General features: G+C 41.8%; 1 protein-coding gene across 3 annotated transcripts in view; it reads left to right on the top strand.

Moving 5' to 3' along the window:
- The window catches only part of TfAP-2 (transcription factor AP-2), a 67375-nt gene that overhangs the window by 16823 nt on the left and 32814 nt on the right, over window positions 1–17738 (top strand). For 2 of the 3 annotated variants that reach the window (XR_003389926.1, XM_018034486.2), the window contains exon 2: window positions 16569–16946. Coding sequence is in view for 2 of the 3 variants with exons in the window: in XM_018034486.2 (XP_017889975.1) it covers window positions 16569–16946 (378 nt within the window). In the remaining variant the exon portion in view is untranslated. Of the gene's footprint in view, window positions 1–11582; window positions 12473–16568; window positions 16947–17738 lie in introns of those variants that run through there. The other variant, XM_026818748.1, reaches the window with a different exon arrangement.

Genomic DNA, 17738 nt, shown 5'->3' with positions numbered 1-17738 from the left:
TAGCAATGTTCTTCCGACGTCTGATTTCTTTTTAAAAAATGCGTTTCTAAAGTGTATAAACTTTTGGGATTGACTGTTTAGCCAATACATCCTTAATCCTGTCGTACACGTGTCGGCAATGAGAATCGATCTATTCAATTGACACAAACGATTTCATCGTTCGCGTGACGAAGAAAGAAGGAAGCTGGCTTCTTCGCGTAGAGCTGCGTGGCGTCTTCGAAGTACGGAACAAGGGGCGATTTGACACGTGAGGCAGAATTACTAGTGTGTTCTTTATCATCGCGGTCACGCAGGCCGCGGGTTGCCAGAGCAAAAACCGGGGATAAGAGGCGTTAATGCACGATCGAACAGCACGCACGTGTCGTGTAGTGTCGTATAACGCGATCGACAAATCATACACCGATATCGTTTATTAGATGGAATATTTTTCTACTGCGACTTATTGATATAAGGATCCGTTGTCACGCGACTATTTTTTCTCGCATCCGAGCGATTTTCTTTCGTCGAGTCGTTGTCACAAACAGGTTATTGTTGAGAATAATTTCTGATATTTATGAAAATCCTATATCGCAATTTTCATAAATAAAACGGTCGTGAATAAATTATGAATTTCACACGCCAGTGTGTGAAACGGTAATGGATTGTACAAAGCTTCGACCATAGCTACGTTTAATTTGATCATAGATTTAACTAACCAATAATTATTATCGTCATAAATAACATAGTTTCTTCGACTCAGCACTATCGTAATTCAATCAATCGTAGATACCCCGAAGAATGTGATTAATTAACGAAATTAATAAATACGGATAATTCGTGTCGATAAGTAATGAATTTTCACACTAAAGGTGTTCTCTTAACAGAATCGCTTTATTAATGAGTGTTATTGGCTAATAACGCGCGCGGATTTGTATTATCACGATCAGAGAGAAAAAGTTACAGCCATGAACTTTTGCTTGTCCCACTCCTCGGGCCGATATTCATCATCACGCCGTTCACGCGCCGATTCTGATGCTGCTGATACCCCGCGAATCGAGCCAGCACTGATCGACCACGGTGTTTACGATAACCTTTTTGTTCCACTCGATAAACGCTTGTTCTTTCTCAAATCAAATCCACGTGTCGGTTGCGAAACACGTGTTGACTCTTCGTTTAAATTATTAACAAACAGTACTTTGTACGATTCATAGTAGTGACGTTTGTATCATTATAATCTTATTACCGTACAACACTGTAGCAGAGTATTATAATTGAATGCATAATTTAATGTGATTTTACATGTGAGTTAATTAAATGAAGTAGTAAACACTGATTATGCGTAGCAAGAAACATGATTTTATTCAGTTCTAATATTGCAGATGTTAGCTCCGTTATGACCTGAATGTAAAAAGTTAATCAGAACAATTATAAAGATTTGAGATGAACGCTCATAGTTTCCTTAAGAAACATGTATGTAGTTCCAGTTGCCAGATACAAGAGAGGTTCTATGCAATTTCCTTTTAACTTCACTCGTTAAGAAATAATTAATTGATTAGTCCTGAATTATTCGAGATAGAAGAAAATTGTACACAATTGTAATAGCAGTACCTACAACTTTTGTTGGAACCATTTTTCGAAATTTTTAGTAAAAAGAATTTTAATTTTTCCGCGATTTTGTCAAGGGCCCTTCAGATTCTTCGAAATCTTCGTTCGGACCTATCGATGTTAGCGAAAAATGTATTCGACAAAACTTATAGCTCTAGTTGCTACTTACAAAAAAGATCGTATGTAATTTCCCCATTAAAATTCTTTTCATTTTGTAACGTCAAAAATATGTAAAAATCCAGCAGCATCAAAGCCAAATCAAGCATTGAAAAAAACAGATTTATTACTGTTTTCTAATCTTATTCCTCTAACACAAACCGGAGCTAGCCAGGAATCATCGTCCTAAGCTGTACATGCGAGAATGTCTGACTATTACCATCATAATTCTACTTATCGAGCGCTGCGAGTTGTCTATTACAAGTAAATTCATAAAATTCATTGGGTTCATTTGAAACAGGACACAAATGTTGCAACTACCAATGGAACAAATTCACTCCCTCGCATAACACCTGCCGTTCACGATTAAACCAATGTCCCAATGTCCACGGTGGGTTATAGTTGTCGGCCGCCTACGAGAATCCTGTATGATCGCCGCTGTCCCTCTCTCTCTCTCCTCCCATACACGCGGACCGCATTAGCATAACACGATCTAATTGATGCCGGTTGTACTATGCGCCGTGTTCTCCGCGTGCATGCACGTGTGTCAGCCTATATGCACATACCGTTTAACTTGGAAAATTGCAAATCGCGGCGTCCCCGTGGTGGACAAATTGGAGGATACATCGGTTATACAAATGGTGAAAAGTGTACGGTGCCAGTCGGTACAGGGTAATGGCAAAGGTAATGAAACTAGAAGATAATGGCAATGGGTACGTAAGGTATTACAGATAGGAAACAGTATCCTAAGTACTATTGGTTGGCGATGGTATGCGTAATTGGTAGAAAGTGATATCTGAAAGTAGTTAGACGAAACGATATTATGTTAATACCGAAGGGTCGTGGTAATAGAGTCTAAGGTAGTGTGACACGGTAACAGCGAGACAGAAATAAATATAGAATTCTATTTACATTATTGCACTGGTAATTTCTTAAATGAAATTATTCTGAAATCTGGATTTGAAATGAGAAAATCTCGAGTCCCACGATTTGTAGAGTTAAAATTAATCGAACCGGTATGATGCTCGTCTACCTGCCGATATTTACCATCCTCTCAGGCAGTGCTTCGCAATCACACTTCATAAATGGCGTAAAATATTAGTCTTTTGACAGAGGCGTACGACCGAGGCCTAATAAATCAATCTAATTAATGACCGCGGTCATTGCACCATCGTCTGCTCCGTTTGACTGATCAAAATGCTAGATTCATGCATCGAGCAAATAATCCACGAACAGATATTTATTATACCTGCTCGGGCGAAGTTGTATAATCGAGGGTCGTTAACAAAAGTTCGACTGTAAAAACGGGAGACAATTTAGTGATTTAATACCGGGGCTAGATTGATACAGTGCCCCGTTTGTGTTTACCTTTGACAATGAGCGACATTTGCAATTAAAAAATATCACGAATCATTTCTCCTTGCGGGAGACCAGAACGACACGGGTGAAAGCGAGCCGATGCCCACGGAGCCGGCTATAAATCCCTGTTAGCCGTTAGTGAAAATGATTTTCAGTATCCCCGAGCCTGAAACGAATGATGCACTTTGCTTTTTGCGCGAGAGAGATAAGTCGGCGCGGATAGGCGTGACGTGTTACCTTTTTGCACGCTGGTTCGCTGACACGCGGAAAGAAATCCTGAGATCCGTGTTGGCTCGGTGAAAAGTGGAGACTCGTTTTACGGCTGGATTTCATTTAGAATTAGATAAATAGTAATAGCATGAAACAGGAATGAAACGTTTTTCAGATACGACACACAATGTGTATCCCAACATTTTCTTCTCGTTTTGTAATCACGTCATATCGCGTAAGGAGTTGGAGTTGCCTATCAGAATTTCTAAGAAACAGCGGACCGCGTGTAACGCCGGTACTGTTTTAAAGTCGCGATAAGTCGTGGATTTGAAAAATGCATAGAGCTTGTTGAATTTATTGTTACGTCGGCGAACACCGTTAGACATTTGAGTGATAGATAAAGGAAATCAATGATTTCTAGACGTCATCGTCGATCGAAGTGAAACGCACGTGAAAGACACGCGCTTCCTAATCTGTACCTAATCGAAATTGTAAAGAGGGAATTGTTAGAATAAATCGGTACGTTGTAGACACTTTATCATTCGCGGAATATATTATGAATTGCAAATCAAATAGATTCCGGACTACGTCAAGTCTCGTTTCATAATTATGCGCATAAATGTAAGCTTCTAGCCGACACCGAATTCTACGTCGCTGGTATTAGACATCGGTAAGAAAGTCTTAGTTATTTTTTAAACTGCTGCTAGAAGATATAGAAAACTATTAAAAAATGTGTAAGCATATTATTATAAAACAGTTTTTAAAAATGCGTATAATAGGAAACGTGCGACTGTAAACTATTTGCATACGCTTTAATAACAGGTTTAAATCATTCGAAAGTTACAATTACACGGTTATCGACGGGAAATTTAAGCCTGGCGTTAAAAATCTCGCATCAACCAGAGGAGAGAATAATGAAGCAATACACTATTTGTAGCGTATAATTAATGCCCGTTCTGACGGTCCTGAAACGTTAATTACGGTGTCCACCGGTCGGAGGGAAATATCCATTCGTATTGCGCCGCGAGACGTCCGATTGATGAATTCAAAACTAAAGTCGAGTCACACTCGCCGTTTAACATTGTAACCGACTCGGACTGGATACAAGGTGGCGGGTTTGCGCAATAGATCGTCCGTATTATGCGCGTACAGAAACCGCTCACTATGAAAATGTTCCAGCTGACATTTTCACTGACTAATGGAGATTGCATCTTTAACAATAACGGACGAAGACGTATCTATCCCGCAGTCGCGACATTTGCGAAATATGAACATTGTGATAACGCAGAGATGGATGTGCCTTCAATGATTATAATTATTAAATTGTTTATAAAAATTGTCCGATGTAATTCGTGCAATTTAATTAACAGATATTATTGTCCTAGTATCTTTTATCACGACGTCTACGTTCTCGATGAATTAAAGAATTGTCGAAAAACGAGAACGTCATAAGAAACGAGATTGTGAAGAGTCATTCGAGTGAGACAGCTTAGCCGGCCAATTAAAAAGTCGCGCCTGGACAGGCGTTGAAATCACGAGTCCCGACGCGCCGCTGATGCGTCGCGCAGCTACCTAAATATACATCGTATATCAGCGTAACGCAGCTCGCGGACACGTCCCAAGCCTATAAAATCTTTTTCTCCTTGTAGGCTTAGGAACGCGTGTATGGGTGCGAGTATATGTTTCGCGCGGGTGTGCGAAACGCCGATCGGCTCTCGGGTCCCGTTAGCTTGAACCCTCTGGACCGGACTCCTCGCATCCTCCTGCCGCGTGTGTCTACGTGCCGTGTGGGTACACACGCGTGCGTGGCCCACGGCCTTCACGCCGCGCCGCGGCACGATAAACGGCCGATTCACTCGTCCACTCAAATTAACGGTGAACATCATTGTTGCCGAGCGTACCGATTCCCTCGCCTCGTTTTGATCTCGAGCGCGCTGCCCTTTTTTTTTCCTCATTGCCCCGGCTCGGAACCATTAGCGAGCGTCGATCGAGGAAATCGTTTATCTTCGCCGGCCTCGTAATTAGAGAATCGACGGAGATCCGCGAGCACGGGTTCCGAGAACGTCGGCGCGGCGGATCGAGCGAAAACGCGGTCACCCGGGCTGTTTCGGGTGGATCGCAACAGCGCAAGCTGTTGATTCGCAGATTGCCGGTCTCGCTTTGTACGTACAAACCGCCGATATACGGACGTCGCGCGATGATTGATCGTTGACGCTAATTGCTAAGGACAATGTATGCACGCCGCGGCGGGACGTAATTGCGGGCTCGTGAACGATTTGCGGTTTTAAAGAATTTATGTGGGTCGTACCGAAGAAGGTGAGAATCAGTTTAACGAGACTCCGATTGTTAGAACGAAACCACAGATGTTTATTCTCCTGTGGGAAATGGTACAGGAATACCGATTCCCGATATTATGTTGCCGCAGCGATGAAAGTTAGATGCTCCTAAGAAAAGCAGTCAAAGTATTTCCAACAATATTTTGAATTGAAAATTGATGTATAAAATGAGATAGTTAATTCAGATCCTGAATTCTTACTGTTTACGATTGCATGTTACTGTTGCACGAGTGCCTGTATAATTAACAATTTTAATAACAGTTATACGATACAAGTTTGCTTCATTAAGAAATTATTATTATCGCACTCATTAAGTTCTGCGGCAATTCGTTTTGGCAAGAATGGCCACGTGACACGGACTACATAAATTAAGCAACGTCGAGATAAAGCGAGCGGGGATACCTTTTTAACCGCGTTTAAGAACGCGCGCTAAGTTGTTATTTATCGTCTCGCGAACTTTTTATTATCGATTGGCAACGGTGCTCTCGCAGTCGATTACATACTCATTGCGTTAACGCGGCGTGCTAAATTTCCCAATAATTCATATTCGTTTAAATGTAATATAATCCAAACTCGTAGTCAGAATTGTTTGCGCGGATTCAATAAAGAAACTGGAATAAGCAAATAGGTTAAATACTCGTAGAGAATTGTGTAAACGTAGAAAATGTACCTCCGTCGCTATAGTTTTAAATATGCACAGCCGGAGGTGTTAATACGTTGCATTTTATCAGTTTCATCGATAAAAATTTTTCGATTTTCATGTTAGGATTCACAATTTTAATTACACGATATGTAATACAAACTCCAATTTATTTATTACGTTAATTGCAAAAGTATGTTAATTTAAATTGCGACTTAATTACGATTACTGTAAATGCTTTCAAGCGCGTGAAAGTAAAAATTCGGTTTGTGAAAAGGAGGATAAAATCGGTTAACGAAGAACGTCGTAGAAAGCAATCCCGCGGTTACTTAGGCCAATTCTCCTGCAGTCACGTAATACAGTTATAAACAAAAAGGGGAAGCAATAAATGTCCGATAGAGTAACTGAAAACCGATTCGAAACGAGCTACGGGTTTTCTACAAATCATCGCGGCTGGCAAAAAGACGATTTGAACCGCGTCGCGTCGTGTACAGTTGATCAGTAAAGAAGCACAAGTAATTTGAACTTCAACGATTGACCCCCTTCCCACGACTGACGCCGATACTTTCAGCGTGACTTCGAACCTTGAAAACTTCTTCAGCGATAGCGATCGATGTACCTATCGGAATTTCAAACTGTAAATATCTTCGGCTAGATCTTTTTCTGTTGCAGTTTGCCTTCATATTTGCATGTACAGAAAAAGCTCCTCAACAAGGCAACATTTGCTTTTGTTAAATAACTTTACAATAAACCACCAGCTGTACGATTGCACTATAAAATATTTTACCACGCTCACTGTTCTTATTCATTTCCCTGATCATTTCAAGAATTCAATATTTGATCCAATCGTCAACAGGTCAAATGAGAAACAAGAAGAAATCATCTATAATGTCATATATCTGGGTTTCCCTCGCAGTTCTAATTAAATCATGGGAAGAATTCAACATTCGATTTAATCGTCAATGGTAGCAAGTAGAATAGGCAGCAGAAGGTTCGGGATGGCCGAAATCGAGGCTCTCCTTGACCGTGGCCGACCCGTTAAGGTAACGTAAGGTAACGTAAGGAAAGGTGCGGTAACACGAGGCAAGATAAGGGCGTCATGCGTTGGTTACCGTTGGGTGGCGCTGGATAGCCCGCTTGGAATGTCGTTTAGCGACTTCCCTCTCCCGCCATCGTCATCCAGGGCTCTTTCTTCGGGTTCTCTTCTCTCCCTGTCCTGGCTTCGTCCTCTCCTCGTTCCACTCGCGCGTACGTCGTACGTGCCTTTCATACTCGAGAGCACGGGTACGCGTATCTCTGTAACCCGTCGATTGTAATCGTCGACGGTCGCTACCCTCTATCGGGAAGCTGGTTCGCGGTATCCGTGCGTTTCCTCTTTTTCGAGTTGGCCACGTCGTTCAGAGAATTGCTTACAAATTAATATTGTAATCAATTATAGGGAGCAGACGTTTGGAAATATTTTAATCAATTAGAAATATATTTATTCATATTCAAAGTAAGACTGGGCTATTATTTTACGTGACGAAAAATGAAAGTCGCGTAGGCAACGACCAATTCATTCGGGGGAGTCATCGAATATTATAGCTAAATGAACGACTAAATAACACGTTCCTTAAAAGTCTAATCCGCGCGGGGTAACAGTAGCAATTACCGGTTTTACGTAAGTAACGGACCGTAGATTACCGATGATTACTGGCTAAGCCATTTCTTTATCGACAGCTCACTCTTACGCTTTTTCCCATAACACACTTTATTCCATAACTGGCTCTCGAAAATACAATCTTTTTCGAGATCCTTTACTAGGTGTGTCACGATAAATAACGGATGAGCGTATATTTATAGCGAGAAGTATGAGCTTTCGCGTGGGTTCCCTGACATACAGTTACAAACCGATTCATAGACACGAGCCTGTCTGAGGATCGCCTAGACCCGTAAGAAAATGAATACTGCATAATTTTCAAATATTTAGTATAAAGGAATAAGTAATTATTTTTAAATGTAAAGAGTTTTCACAGTAGACACTTCAGTATTATTGTGTAATTAGCGAAGTACACGTATCTCAGTTGTTTGATTACAAAAAATCTTTGATTAAACCAGGAATGAATGGCGAACGCTAATAAGTAGCACGTCGAGTATGAGTTATGGCGGTGGAAAGGCACTTTGGCTTTCGTGGAATTGCTTGAGGATTCGAGCATTGTAAGTCAGCTGCAACGAATTTGACTACTTTCTAAATTTCATACGACGGCGGTCTCTTCTTTGTTCTGTGAAGAACGAAAGAAGAACGGAACAGATGTTAAATCACTTTCTAATCTACGGTGGAAACAGATACTGGATATCCATCACTCACCCATCGATAATCGGCTTATCGGTGGTACGATGTAAGAATAGCATTTTGTAAAATTTGAAAATATGAAATAAAAACTGAGATGATTATTGATTATTATTTCTTTTTAACAATATTCCGGTGGCACTTCATTATTTCTCACACCTACGCGAAATAATTAATGAAAATACGAAATTAAATTAACCATTGATTACTCGTTCAGAAGTTGAAATTGATTTCCAGAATAATTATTTTCGCAAGGGTTCAGCCGATATTTTAAAATATAATTGCTTAATTGAACGGAGGTATTAAAAATGAATTTAAAGTGGAAGCTGGTACAAAGGTAGTAAATGTCTCCGGTTCTAAATAGAAATATCAATCAGTGCGGAGATCGTGTAAATCTCCGTTGCTGAAAATACCGATTTAACGCAGCTGATGTTGTGATTAGAAACGCATGAGCACGCCTATCGAGGTACGTCGAGCCGTCGCAGCCTGGAGCGAAATCGATTATCGAAAGTTCACAAAGCACAGTAGGAACGAAGCGAAGCGTTCCGGTTTGTTGCTCGACAATGAGAAACAATTAAGGTTCCGATTGAATTATGGAATTAAAGAACGATTCAAATCCTATTTAATCATATTTTTTATAAACCCTTATCTCAGTTCTTTCAAATCTCATAAGATCGAAGAAAGACCAAGCGTGTTCCTAATAAAACAATGAAAGATTTATCTAAGCATTTGTAATCCAGCGCGTAGAATCGATTTCACGAGTAGAACGAGTCAGTGCGCCTCTTAGCGTCCGTGAAACCAATTTCATTGACTGCATTAATTCGCGTTAATTCCGCGCAAACAAACGCTGGTGCACGTTTACCTAAAGCACGCGTGCTCCGCCGCGATTGCCGGCGTGTATCGGCAAACGGATCCGTTAATCGTTTAACGCGATCGGCTAGTCGGCTACGCGCTTTGCGGCGGCTAATTTAATTCCCGGTCGACGGGCAGGTTCTACGATTCCGTTCGGTTTACCGATCTCTCGACCGCAGCCCGCGGTTTCCTTGATGAAACCGAAAAAAATAAGATAGAAACTTAAGCAGACAAACTAGTTCCCCGGTGCCCCAGTAAATTCCTGTTGCATCCGATGACAGGATGCGCGATCCATGGATTCATCATTCCGTTTCACTCTACGGTGGCCAGTGCATTTCTTTTTATCTTTTCACCTCGATTTCTTTTTTTATCACAGCTGCTCGAAAGCTGATTACCACCGATTTGGTCCTTTACCGAAACCGAATTCCTGTTCCTTTCTTGGGTAGCCAAGGAAGAATCATTTCGCGTGTGATTACCATCATCCTCGTACGGATCATTAATCAAGCTGACGAAATACGATTTTCGTGGGACTGACGCGAGCTAATTCGACGAGTCGAGTGTATCTCGACGTGTATCTTGAGGATTCTATCCCGAGAAAGTTGAATTATTGAATTTATTTTTGCTTAATGAACGTCAGCGTCCGAGTGCAGACAGTTGTTTGTTTTAGCCAAACTAATAGCTAGTTCTCGATTCAACTGACGGTCATGTCTATGATCAACAGCTGCCGTCATAAAATTTATTGAAATGAATTTCACAAGGAGATTAATTAAAAAAAATGATGCAATGTAACACGGAGGATAAGACATTCCTGTTCCCAGGTTTGAAACAAAATAGAGCAACGATATAAGAAATTCCAGCACGTAAAGCATGAAAAATAAATCAGCAATGGCGTTTAATGACCGATACATCGGAGGTAGATATTTAATTAAGATTTACGCGATCGGGTTTCTGATTAAGCCGTTGTCCTCTGTACGTGGGGCTCGCGTGCCCCCGTGTTCCGGTGTCGCGCGACTCTTTTCACGACGTCTCTCTCGCCGTGAAACCGTGAATGGCGTTCCGCGGCGTAATTACGCGGCAGAATTTACACCGGCATAAATTACGGCGAAGTCGACGAACCTATAACGCCTGGGCCGTTTTCACCTCGCGCGCGAATTAATTGCGGATCCCTCCAGGAAAAGTTGCAAACGTACTTAACCGAGGGATTTCTCGTTTTCTGGCTGAATTTAATTAATATGTCTGGCCCCCCCGATAACGAAGCTAAGTTATCGCACGTTGCAGTCTAATCGCTTTAAATAATGCATTTATGAGATTTGATAACGAAAAAAATTAAAAGGTGTCTTTGCTCTCAATGTGTCTCTTAAAAATCAGATTAGTATGCAATCGATCTTATTTTTAGGATATGTGATAAAATAAATTGTCTTTCTTGAGTATACGTCTAATTAATTGAAATCCTGAGTAATACTGATCGAGTATAAGCAGCATGTTACGATTACTACGATTTTACGAAATTTAGAAAATGAAATCTACATAGAAAGTTGATGTATTATTTGAAAATAACAACAGGAACTTGACTTTTCTTCTTGTTCTGTAGATACAATTTTTCTACAGATACATGTAATTCATTTAATAGATCGTGACAGAAATGAGAAAAATAATTGGTACACGCTCGATACATCGGTGAAGGGGTTGAAAAGGCGAGAGAATCGGAAACTACCCCTAAGTCCCTCCCGTTCGCGCGTCGTTCGAGGAGCCCGTGGGGTATCTCTCCCATTCGCTCGATCGCGGCACGTCCGCTTCGATCTGGTGGGGCCGAGCTCTAGTCCTAGAGTCTGTAAGAGTATCCGCACGTGGTGGCGCGTATCCTCGGGCGAAATTTCGGTCTGGTGTACCCGTGCATAAATGAGAACCTCTCCTCTCGATCCAACGTCGTTCACGGCCGGGCTGGTAGGGCGGAATTCTTGAAGGCGACGGTGGTGGTGGTGGTGTACAGCTGCCGGCGGCGACGACGCCCGTGTCGCGTTGGTGGTGGTGCCCCGACGGTGGTGGTGGCTGCCGGTGGTGGTACAGCGGTAGTAGTAGCGGCTCTTGCTCTTGGTAAGAGCGCACCGTGCCACCTCCCATTTCGTCGCTGGCACACGGCTGTTAGCTATACTTTCGTACGACTCGTCGTTCAGTCGGTCGGCCGCAACACGACGCACGATCAGCTGTTCTGCTCCTTTGCTCACCGGCTCGCTCGCCTTCACCACCGGCGAAACGAGCCCGCGATCTTTCACTCTCCTCGTCGATCACTCAGTCGCCCTCGCGGGCCCTGAATTCGATCGAGATCCATAGTGTCGCGTTGCTCTGAAGATTAAGGATCCGGTGGTCGATTTTACAAATGCGACCATTCGAGTTTATGCGACGATTTTTGAGCGATTATGTTCGGATTCGCAATTGTCACGCGTGCGACGGCTAAGTCAACGAGGGTTGCTGCCTTCGACATGCCGATTCCTTGGTAAATTCGTGGCTGATTTTATCCTACAATAATCTTGTCATTCAACTTTGAAGATGATCTAAATCTTTATATTTAAAATGACCTCTCGCGTTTCTTATTGTTCGATCTAAATCAATTTTCTCCTTCTCCTATCAATATTTATTCGAATCTATCAAAGTGATACGAGAAGTAATGAAGAGAACGCAATCGTGCTCAGCGTCGCATAATTCTCATACACGCCGTCGCCGTTCGATGAAACGAAAGGCTTAAATAGCCCGTAATCATTGACCCAAGGAAAAGTGATTGGTAAAAGTGTAGGAGTGCGTTTAGAAGTGATGCACGAATGACATAGCATCGTGTTTGTGTGGTGTGCGTGACCGCGAAGTGATCGACGACGGCGCGGGTTCAACCACGGAACCGGCAAACTGGAGATCTTAGGGATGTTTCCGCCGCGGACGGAAGCGCCGACAGCGGACAAGCTGGCGCTCTGTTACGCGCCCCACGTTGACATGACCACCGTGATCGAGGTCGAGGTGCGTTTCAATTAAGAATCACAAGATTTCCTACATTGAAAATGTTGAATCCGGGTACCAGTGGTTTATTACGTACATTTGGGGATGAGAATCTCATCCTGATTGAGACACATTGGAAGCTGACGGTAATGACACTAAACATTAATACGCAATTTGCAATTTAAATGTCTTAATTTTACGATTCCAGAAATTGTTTAATTGCACGAGGAATGGTCACTTAAAAAGGATTTCGTAATTCCACTCGTTTATGAATATGGTTTTATCAGAAGTTTTCAAGAGTGAGTGTTGAGAGTACTTGACATTTAGACTTTTAACAGGTATATTGTGTGCGAATTACGAAACTCGGGTTATGAAATTAATCAAATTTACGATTAATCATCTGTTTGCCTACGCGTTACGAGTGCACGTTTAACTTTACAACCACGCGTTCTACGGTGAAATTTATGCCCAATTTCCTTGCTTCAAAGGAAGGAGGATCCTCGAGCTATCATTCTTAGAGGCATTACTCATACTCGAGTCTTTATGCGTTGGGAATAGTATATAGAAATACAATTTAAATCTTCTTTGAGGAAAACCTGTAAAGAATTGTCCTTACCGAACATTTGTACATTAAATATTGTATATTGCTAATAATCTGCATTTAAATAATGTCTCTAAACGTTTGTACTTGACAAAGACAACCAGTCACAGACTTAGAAGACACAAGATACTAAAACTCTTTTCTAACTTGGCTGAACTTCAAATATTATTTGGGAATATATTAACCGTGAATTGCTCATAGCTGTATGGAGTTAATTTCTTATCTAGTTATTTATTCGTAATCTACGATCTGTAGATTTCAACACGGAGTTCGGCTTATTGGTTATTAATTGTCTACTTGTCGTGTGTGGCAAGAAGGACGATTTCTCTCCGCGTTATCAATAGCGATCTCAGCTGGAAAGTTTGGCTATGCGTGTGCCTATACACGTCTTGTGAAACGGATCGGTTGTTTGCAGCTTGTTCTCCGCTCGAAATTTTAGTATGCGTGTATTGTGTCAGCCGATTTTGATCGGACCCGTTATTAAACGATCCTTTTTTCTATCTGCATACTCTCAGACCTCTTAAATCACTTTCCATCAATCATTTATGACAGCGTGTATTGACACTGAATCAATAAGAAAGTCTTTTAAAATATACGACTTAGATCGATGCCAAGATTTTTGTTAAAATAATAAATGAGGAACAGGTATTTGAGTTTGAAGTGAAGTCACGAGGTTGAATCTTTCCCATGGTGGTTAAATCCTAAAAAAAATGGTCAGTTTAATGCGCGCGTTGATCAGAGAAGAACGAGGAGAGTATTGAAACGGATGTTAACGGCGTCAAAACGGATTTAGGCATGTCCCGAATGATTTTTATTCGAAGGTAAAAATTTAACGAGCCGATAAATTCAAATCGGATGTTTAACTATCGGGAGGGATTGGAGGCGCGTGTCGGTCCCGGACTCACGTGAAAGTCCGCCTATAATGGTTGAGTAACAAACATTACTGCAAATTGAAATACGCCTTAATGGGCCGGATGCCTCCCTTTGGCACCGAAAAAGAAAACGGTACTTCTCCTCGTAACGACGCGGCTCGTTAAACGACGACAAATATTTCGTACCGAACGGAACGATCCGTGCACGCCGTCGCGTCCCTCTGTTGTAACGACCCTGAACGGTGGTCCTACCGAAGCCGATTTCGAAACGCCGATTTGGAAACCGCGTTCGAAAGCGACAAAGCTACATTTTGTCTTGTTACACTGCCATCGGCCAGATTCGGAGCCACGCGTTTGGCCAGTTCCCTTCTATAACGGACCTTCCTACAATTTTTTCACTCGCAGTTCTCTTAAATGCCGTTACGAATAATCAAATCCTTCCTCACGCGTTCGATCTCTTGCTTCTTTTAATTACTTCATCGCTTGACTACGGATTCTTATGCAAAACGAAACTTTTGTCATGCCCATTTGAAAGATGAAAAGTATAAAAAAAATTCCATATTCTCGCACAGTTCATCCATTCTTCATATCTCCACGTCATGCGATCATATTTTAAAAATTCATACCAATCGCGTAAATGTTTCACCGTTTAACATATGCAAATTTGAACATATAATATACGCAAGTAATTCTCTTGGAAAAGTCGTGAAACTAATAACAGTGGCTGAATCAGAAATAATGTAATTAATTCAGCTTGTGAAGTTATGCTGACGTAGATAGCCAGATTAATTACTTAACGTAAACCGTAATTACACAGTGATTGAAGTCACTAATGAAATCATTAAGCACGATCCGAAGACGCAAACGTAATCGCGCAATAATCTGTAGTGTGACGCAAGTATCATACATTATAGATTGTATAATTATCAAACTAAATATTTGATAATTAAAAGTTTTACAAAATTTCTGATTAATTGAATCGATAAATAAATTTCTAATTAAACTGTCTTACTTAGGAATTAGAGGACTCGTTCGAATTTCACTATTGAACACTATTGAATTCCACTATGCAACATAACGTGCTGTATAGTATATATTAACTTCACAAACTGAGTTAATTAAAATCGACGCAGGGGTAGAGGGTCGCATGAATGGAAAAGGTACACGTTTGGTCCTATTGGCTATATAAAGATGTTCGAGATCGTATCACGTGTACAGAAACCTAATGGCCTGCACCGGCATAGTGTCGATACAAAGCCTTTCCGCCGATATTCAGATAAATCACCTGCGCTGATACTATCTACCTGAGTAATACCGCGTTATCGGGCCATCGACAGATCACTGGACCAGATTAAGTTCCGTCTTTCATTGTACGCAAAAAACTTGGTCCCTTTCAGATATCCAAGAATATCTCTCGCCACACTTCAGTTTAACTTTCACAAAACAGAAGAAGAATCCTTGAAACAATCGTTAATTTATAGATCACAGAGTGTAGATTTCAGATTTAAAGATAATTTACTTGACAATCGGTAAATAATACTTCGTTTCACTTCGCTCTTATTAATTACGTTCATTAAGGCGAGCTTGTGCATACAATCCGCTGTTTTCAAATATGCTTAATCACAGCTAAGCAATTTGCTTGGATGACCTTGCGATTTGTGACTGATATTTCATACAGTCTATAGTTCACAGAGAATCGATTTAAGTCTGTTACTTCTCGATGCTTATCTGAGTTTTACGACACCGTTAGATGAAAATTAGAAGAATCTCGAAACGAGATACCAATTAATTTCGAGAACCATTTTCTATTATCTCTCGTGAAGAATTCAATTTTATCGGAATTGAACGAAAGAAATCTGTGCCACACCTACAGCCTGCCCTTAAGCTGTTTGCTTTGCAGGAGATTTGCATAGCGTTTAACCGCGTTTATGTTGATCGCCTCCGACGGACAAGTCCCATATGCGCACCATCGTTTATAGTAATGACAGGCCTCCGCGATTTTTTCCCCTATTTTCATCCGGCTGGAAGAAGCCGGTGTACATTAGTCACCGCAATTACCGGTGGCCGGCGATTTTTTAATAGCGGTGAAAGTTACGAGACGAACGAAGTATCTCTGCTCGCAATTTTATTATGGTTATTACTTTTTATCTTTCCCCGGTCCTTTTCACGACTCGACGCGTGAGGCCGCGCCGGATGCGATTACGCGCAATTACAGTACAGATACATGGATTACCGGCGATGACGACAGGGTGAAAAATTCGATTTCCGATACGCATAACTTACGCGATGTTTGCGTACAGCTAAGAGGTTCAGTGAGAAACCATAATAATTATTGCTTATGGACCGAGCAAGTATAATATCTAATGGCGTTACAGTGTCTGAGTTCTACTACTGGAATATTGTACAATCTGTATTTACGTGCATGATCTATGATATCCAATTTCCAACCTATATTCAATCGCTTTTTAGCCTACGTTAAAAATAATTGACAGTGCACGATTAATGGAAATCAGTTGAATAACTTTACATCCCGTGTACAAGCAAAATCTATCAAATGCACTTTGATTGATTTGACGTTTCATTGATTTCAATGTCAGAGAACGAATGAATGATACTTAGGAAATGTTAATTTATTTGTTCACAGGACCGCTTGACTGGTCATGGGGGTATTTCGTCGCTGGGCGGCGGCAACTCGTCGCCGTATTCCGGCGCCCATCACCACGGTCACAGGGGCAATGGTAATGGGAGCGGTATGCCCCATCACGGGGGCGCGTCGCTGCCCACCGCCTCGGACTTTCAACCACCGTACTTTCCGCCCCCGTTCCCCTCGCACCATCACGCGCCGGCGAGTCCTCAACATCCGGGCCTCGGCCAGCCGCAACACCTCGATTACCTCGTCGGCGACCCGTACACGCAGACGCTCAACACGTTGCATCAACATCACTATAATCACTTGAGCGCCGCCGTCACGGCTGGCCAGAGGAGCGGTGATCTCAGGAGGGACGCAGAGGGCATCCACGTGGTGACTATTTAATCTCCTCCCATGACTTATTAACACTGTTTAACCCTTTCGTAACGATATTAGTCTTGAATCTTTCAGTTAGGCATTTATTTTTTAAATTCATTACTCGAGCTATTGCTAATGACATAGATCCAGTTTAGATTATTTTTTATTAGACTACCGGTTACAGGTTTGTCCCTCGTTATACATATAAATGAGGAAATTTTACTGTGATCTTGAAGAGGAATATATTATAGGGAGTACTGAACGAAATAAGGAATCTATAATTATATATCAATGGCTTAAATAGAAAAAATAAAACAGTCGAGATTACAATTAGACAGGAATAGCGTAAGCAGTAATTGGCAATGAAACTTGATTTATCTCGAACCGCGGAAACATGGCTGCCCAAGACTAAAGGATTTACGCATAAAATCGAAGCTTACGGAGATCCGGTCACGTGCACGTCCGGCTCATTAGAAGAGGCGCGAGGCGTGTTATTTGCAAGACGTGTACCGCTGGCGGCTGAACAGCAACAGGGACGCGTAATAATGGCCCGAGCATCGATCTATTAGACTCGTATCGCGACCAATAAGCCGGGCCCGTGACATCAGTGATTGCGATCGTTCCGTCGCGTCGATCCCACGTGGACTCGGAACACGCGACATTTGCATTCGCCACGGTTCCGTCGTCTGATAGTCAGCCAACGTGCTCGGATATTAACGTAAGGGACTCGAGGACGCAGTCTCTGTTCTCGATTTCGCCGTTCCTTCAAGACGGGTCGCATCTCGTCCACCGCGCTTCCTTGTGCTC

The sequence above is a fragment of the Ceratina calcarata genome, unplaced genomic scaffold (assembly GCF_001652005.2).
Source record: "Ceratina calcarata isolate Rehan_Ccalc_2016 unplaced genomic scaffold, ASM165200v1 scaffold144, whole genome shotgun sequence".
NCBI lineage: Eukaryota > Metazoa > Arthropoda > Insecta > Hymenoptera > Apidae > Ceratina > Ceratina calcarata.
The sequence above is the reverse complement of the archived record's forward strand: the minus strand, read 5'-3'. Positions and strand labels throughout refer to the sequence as shown.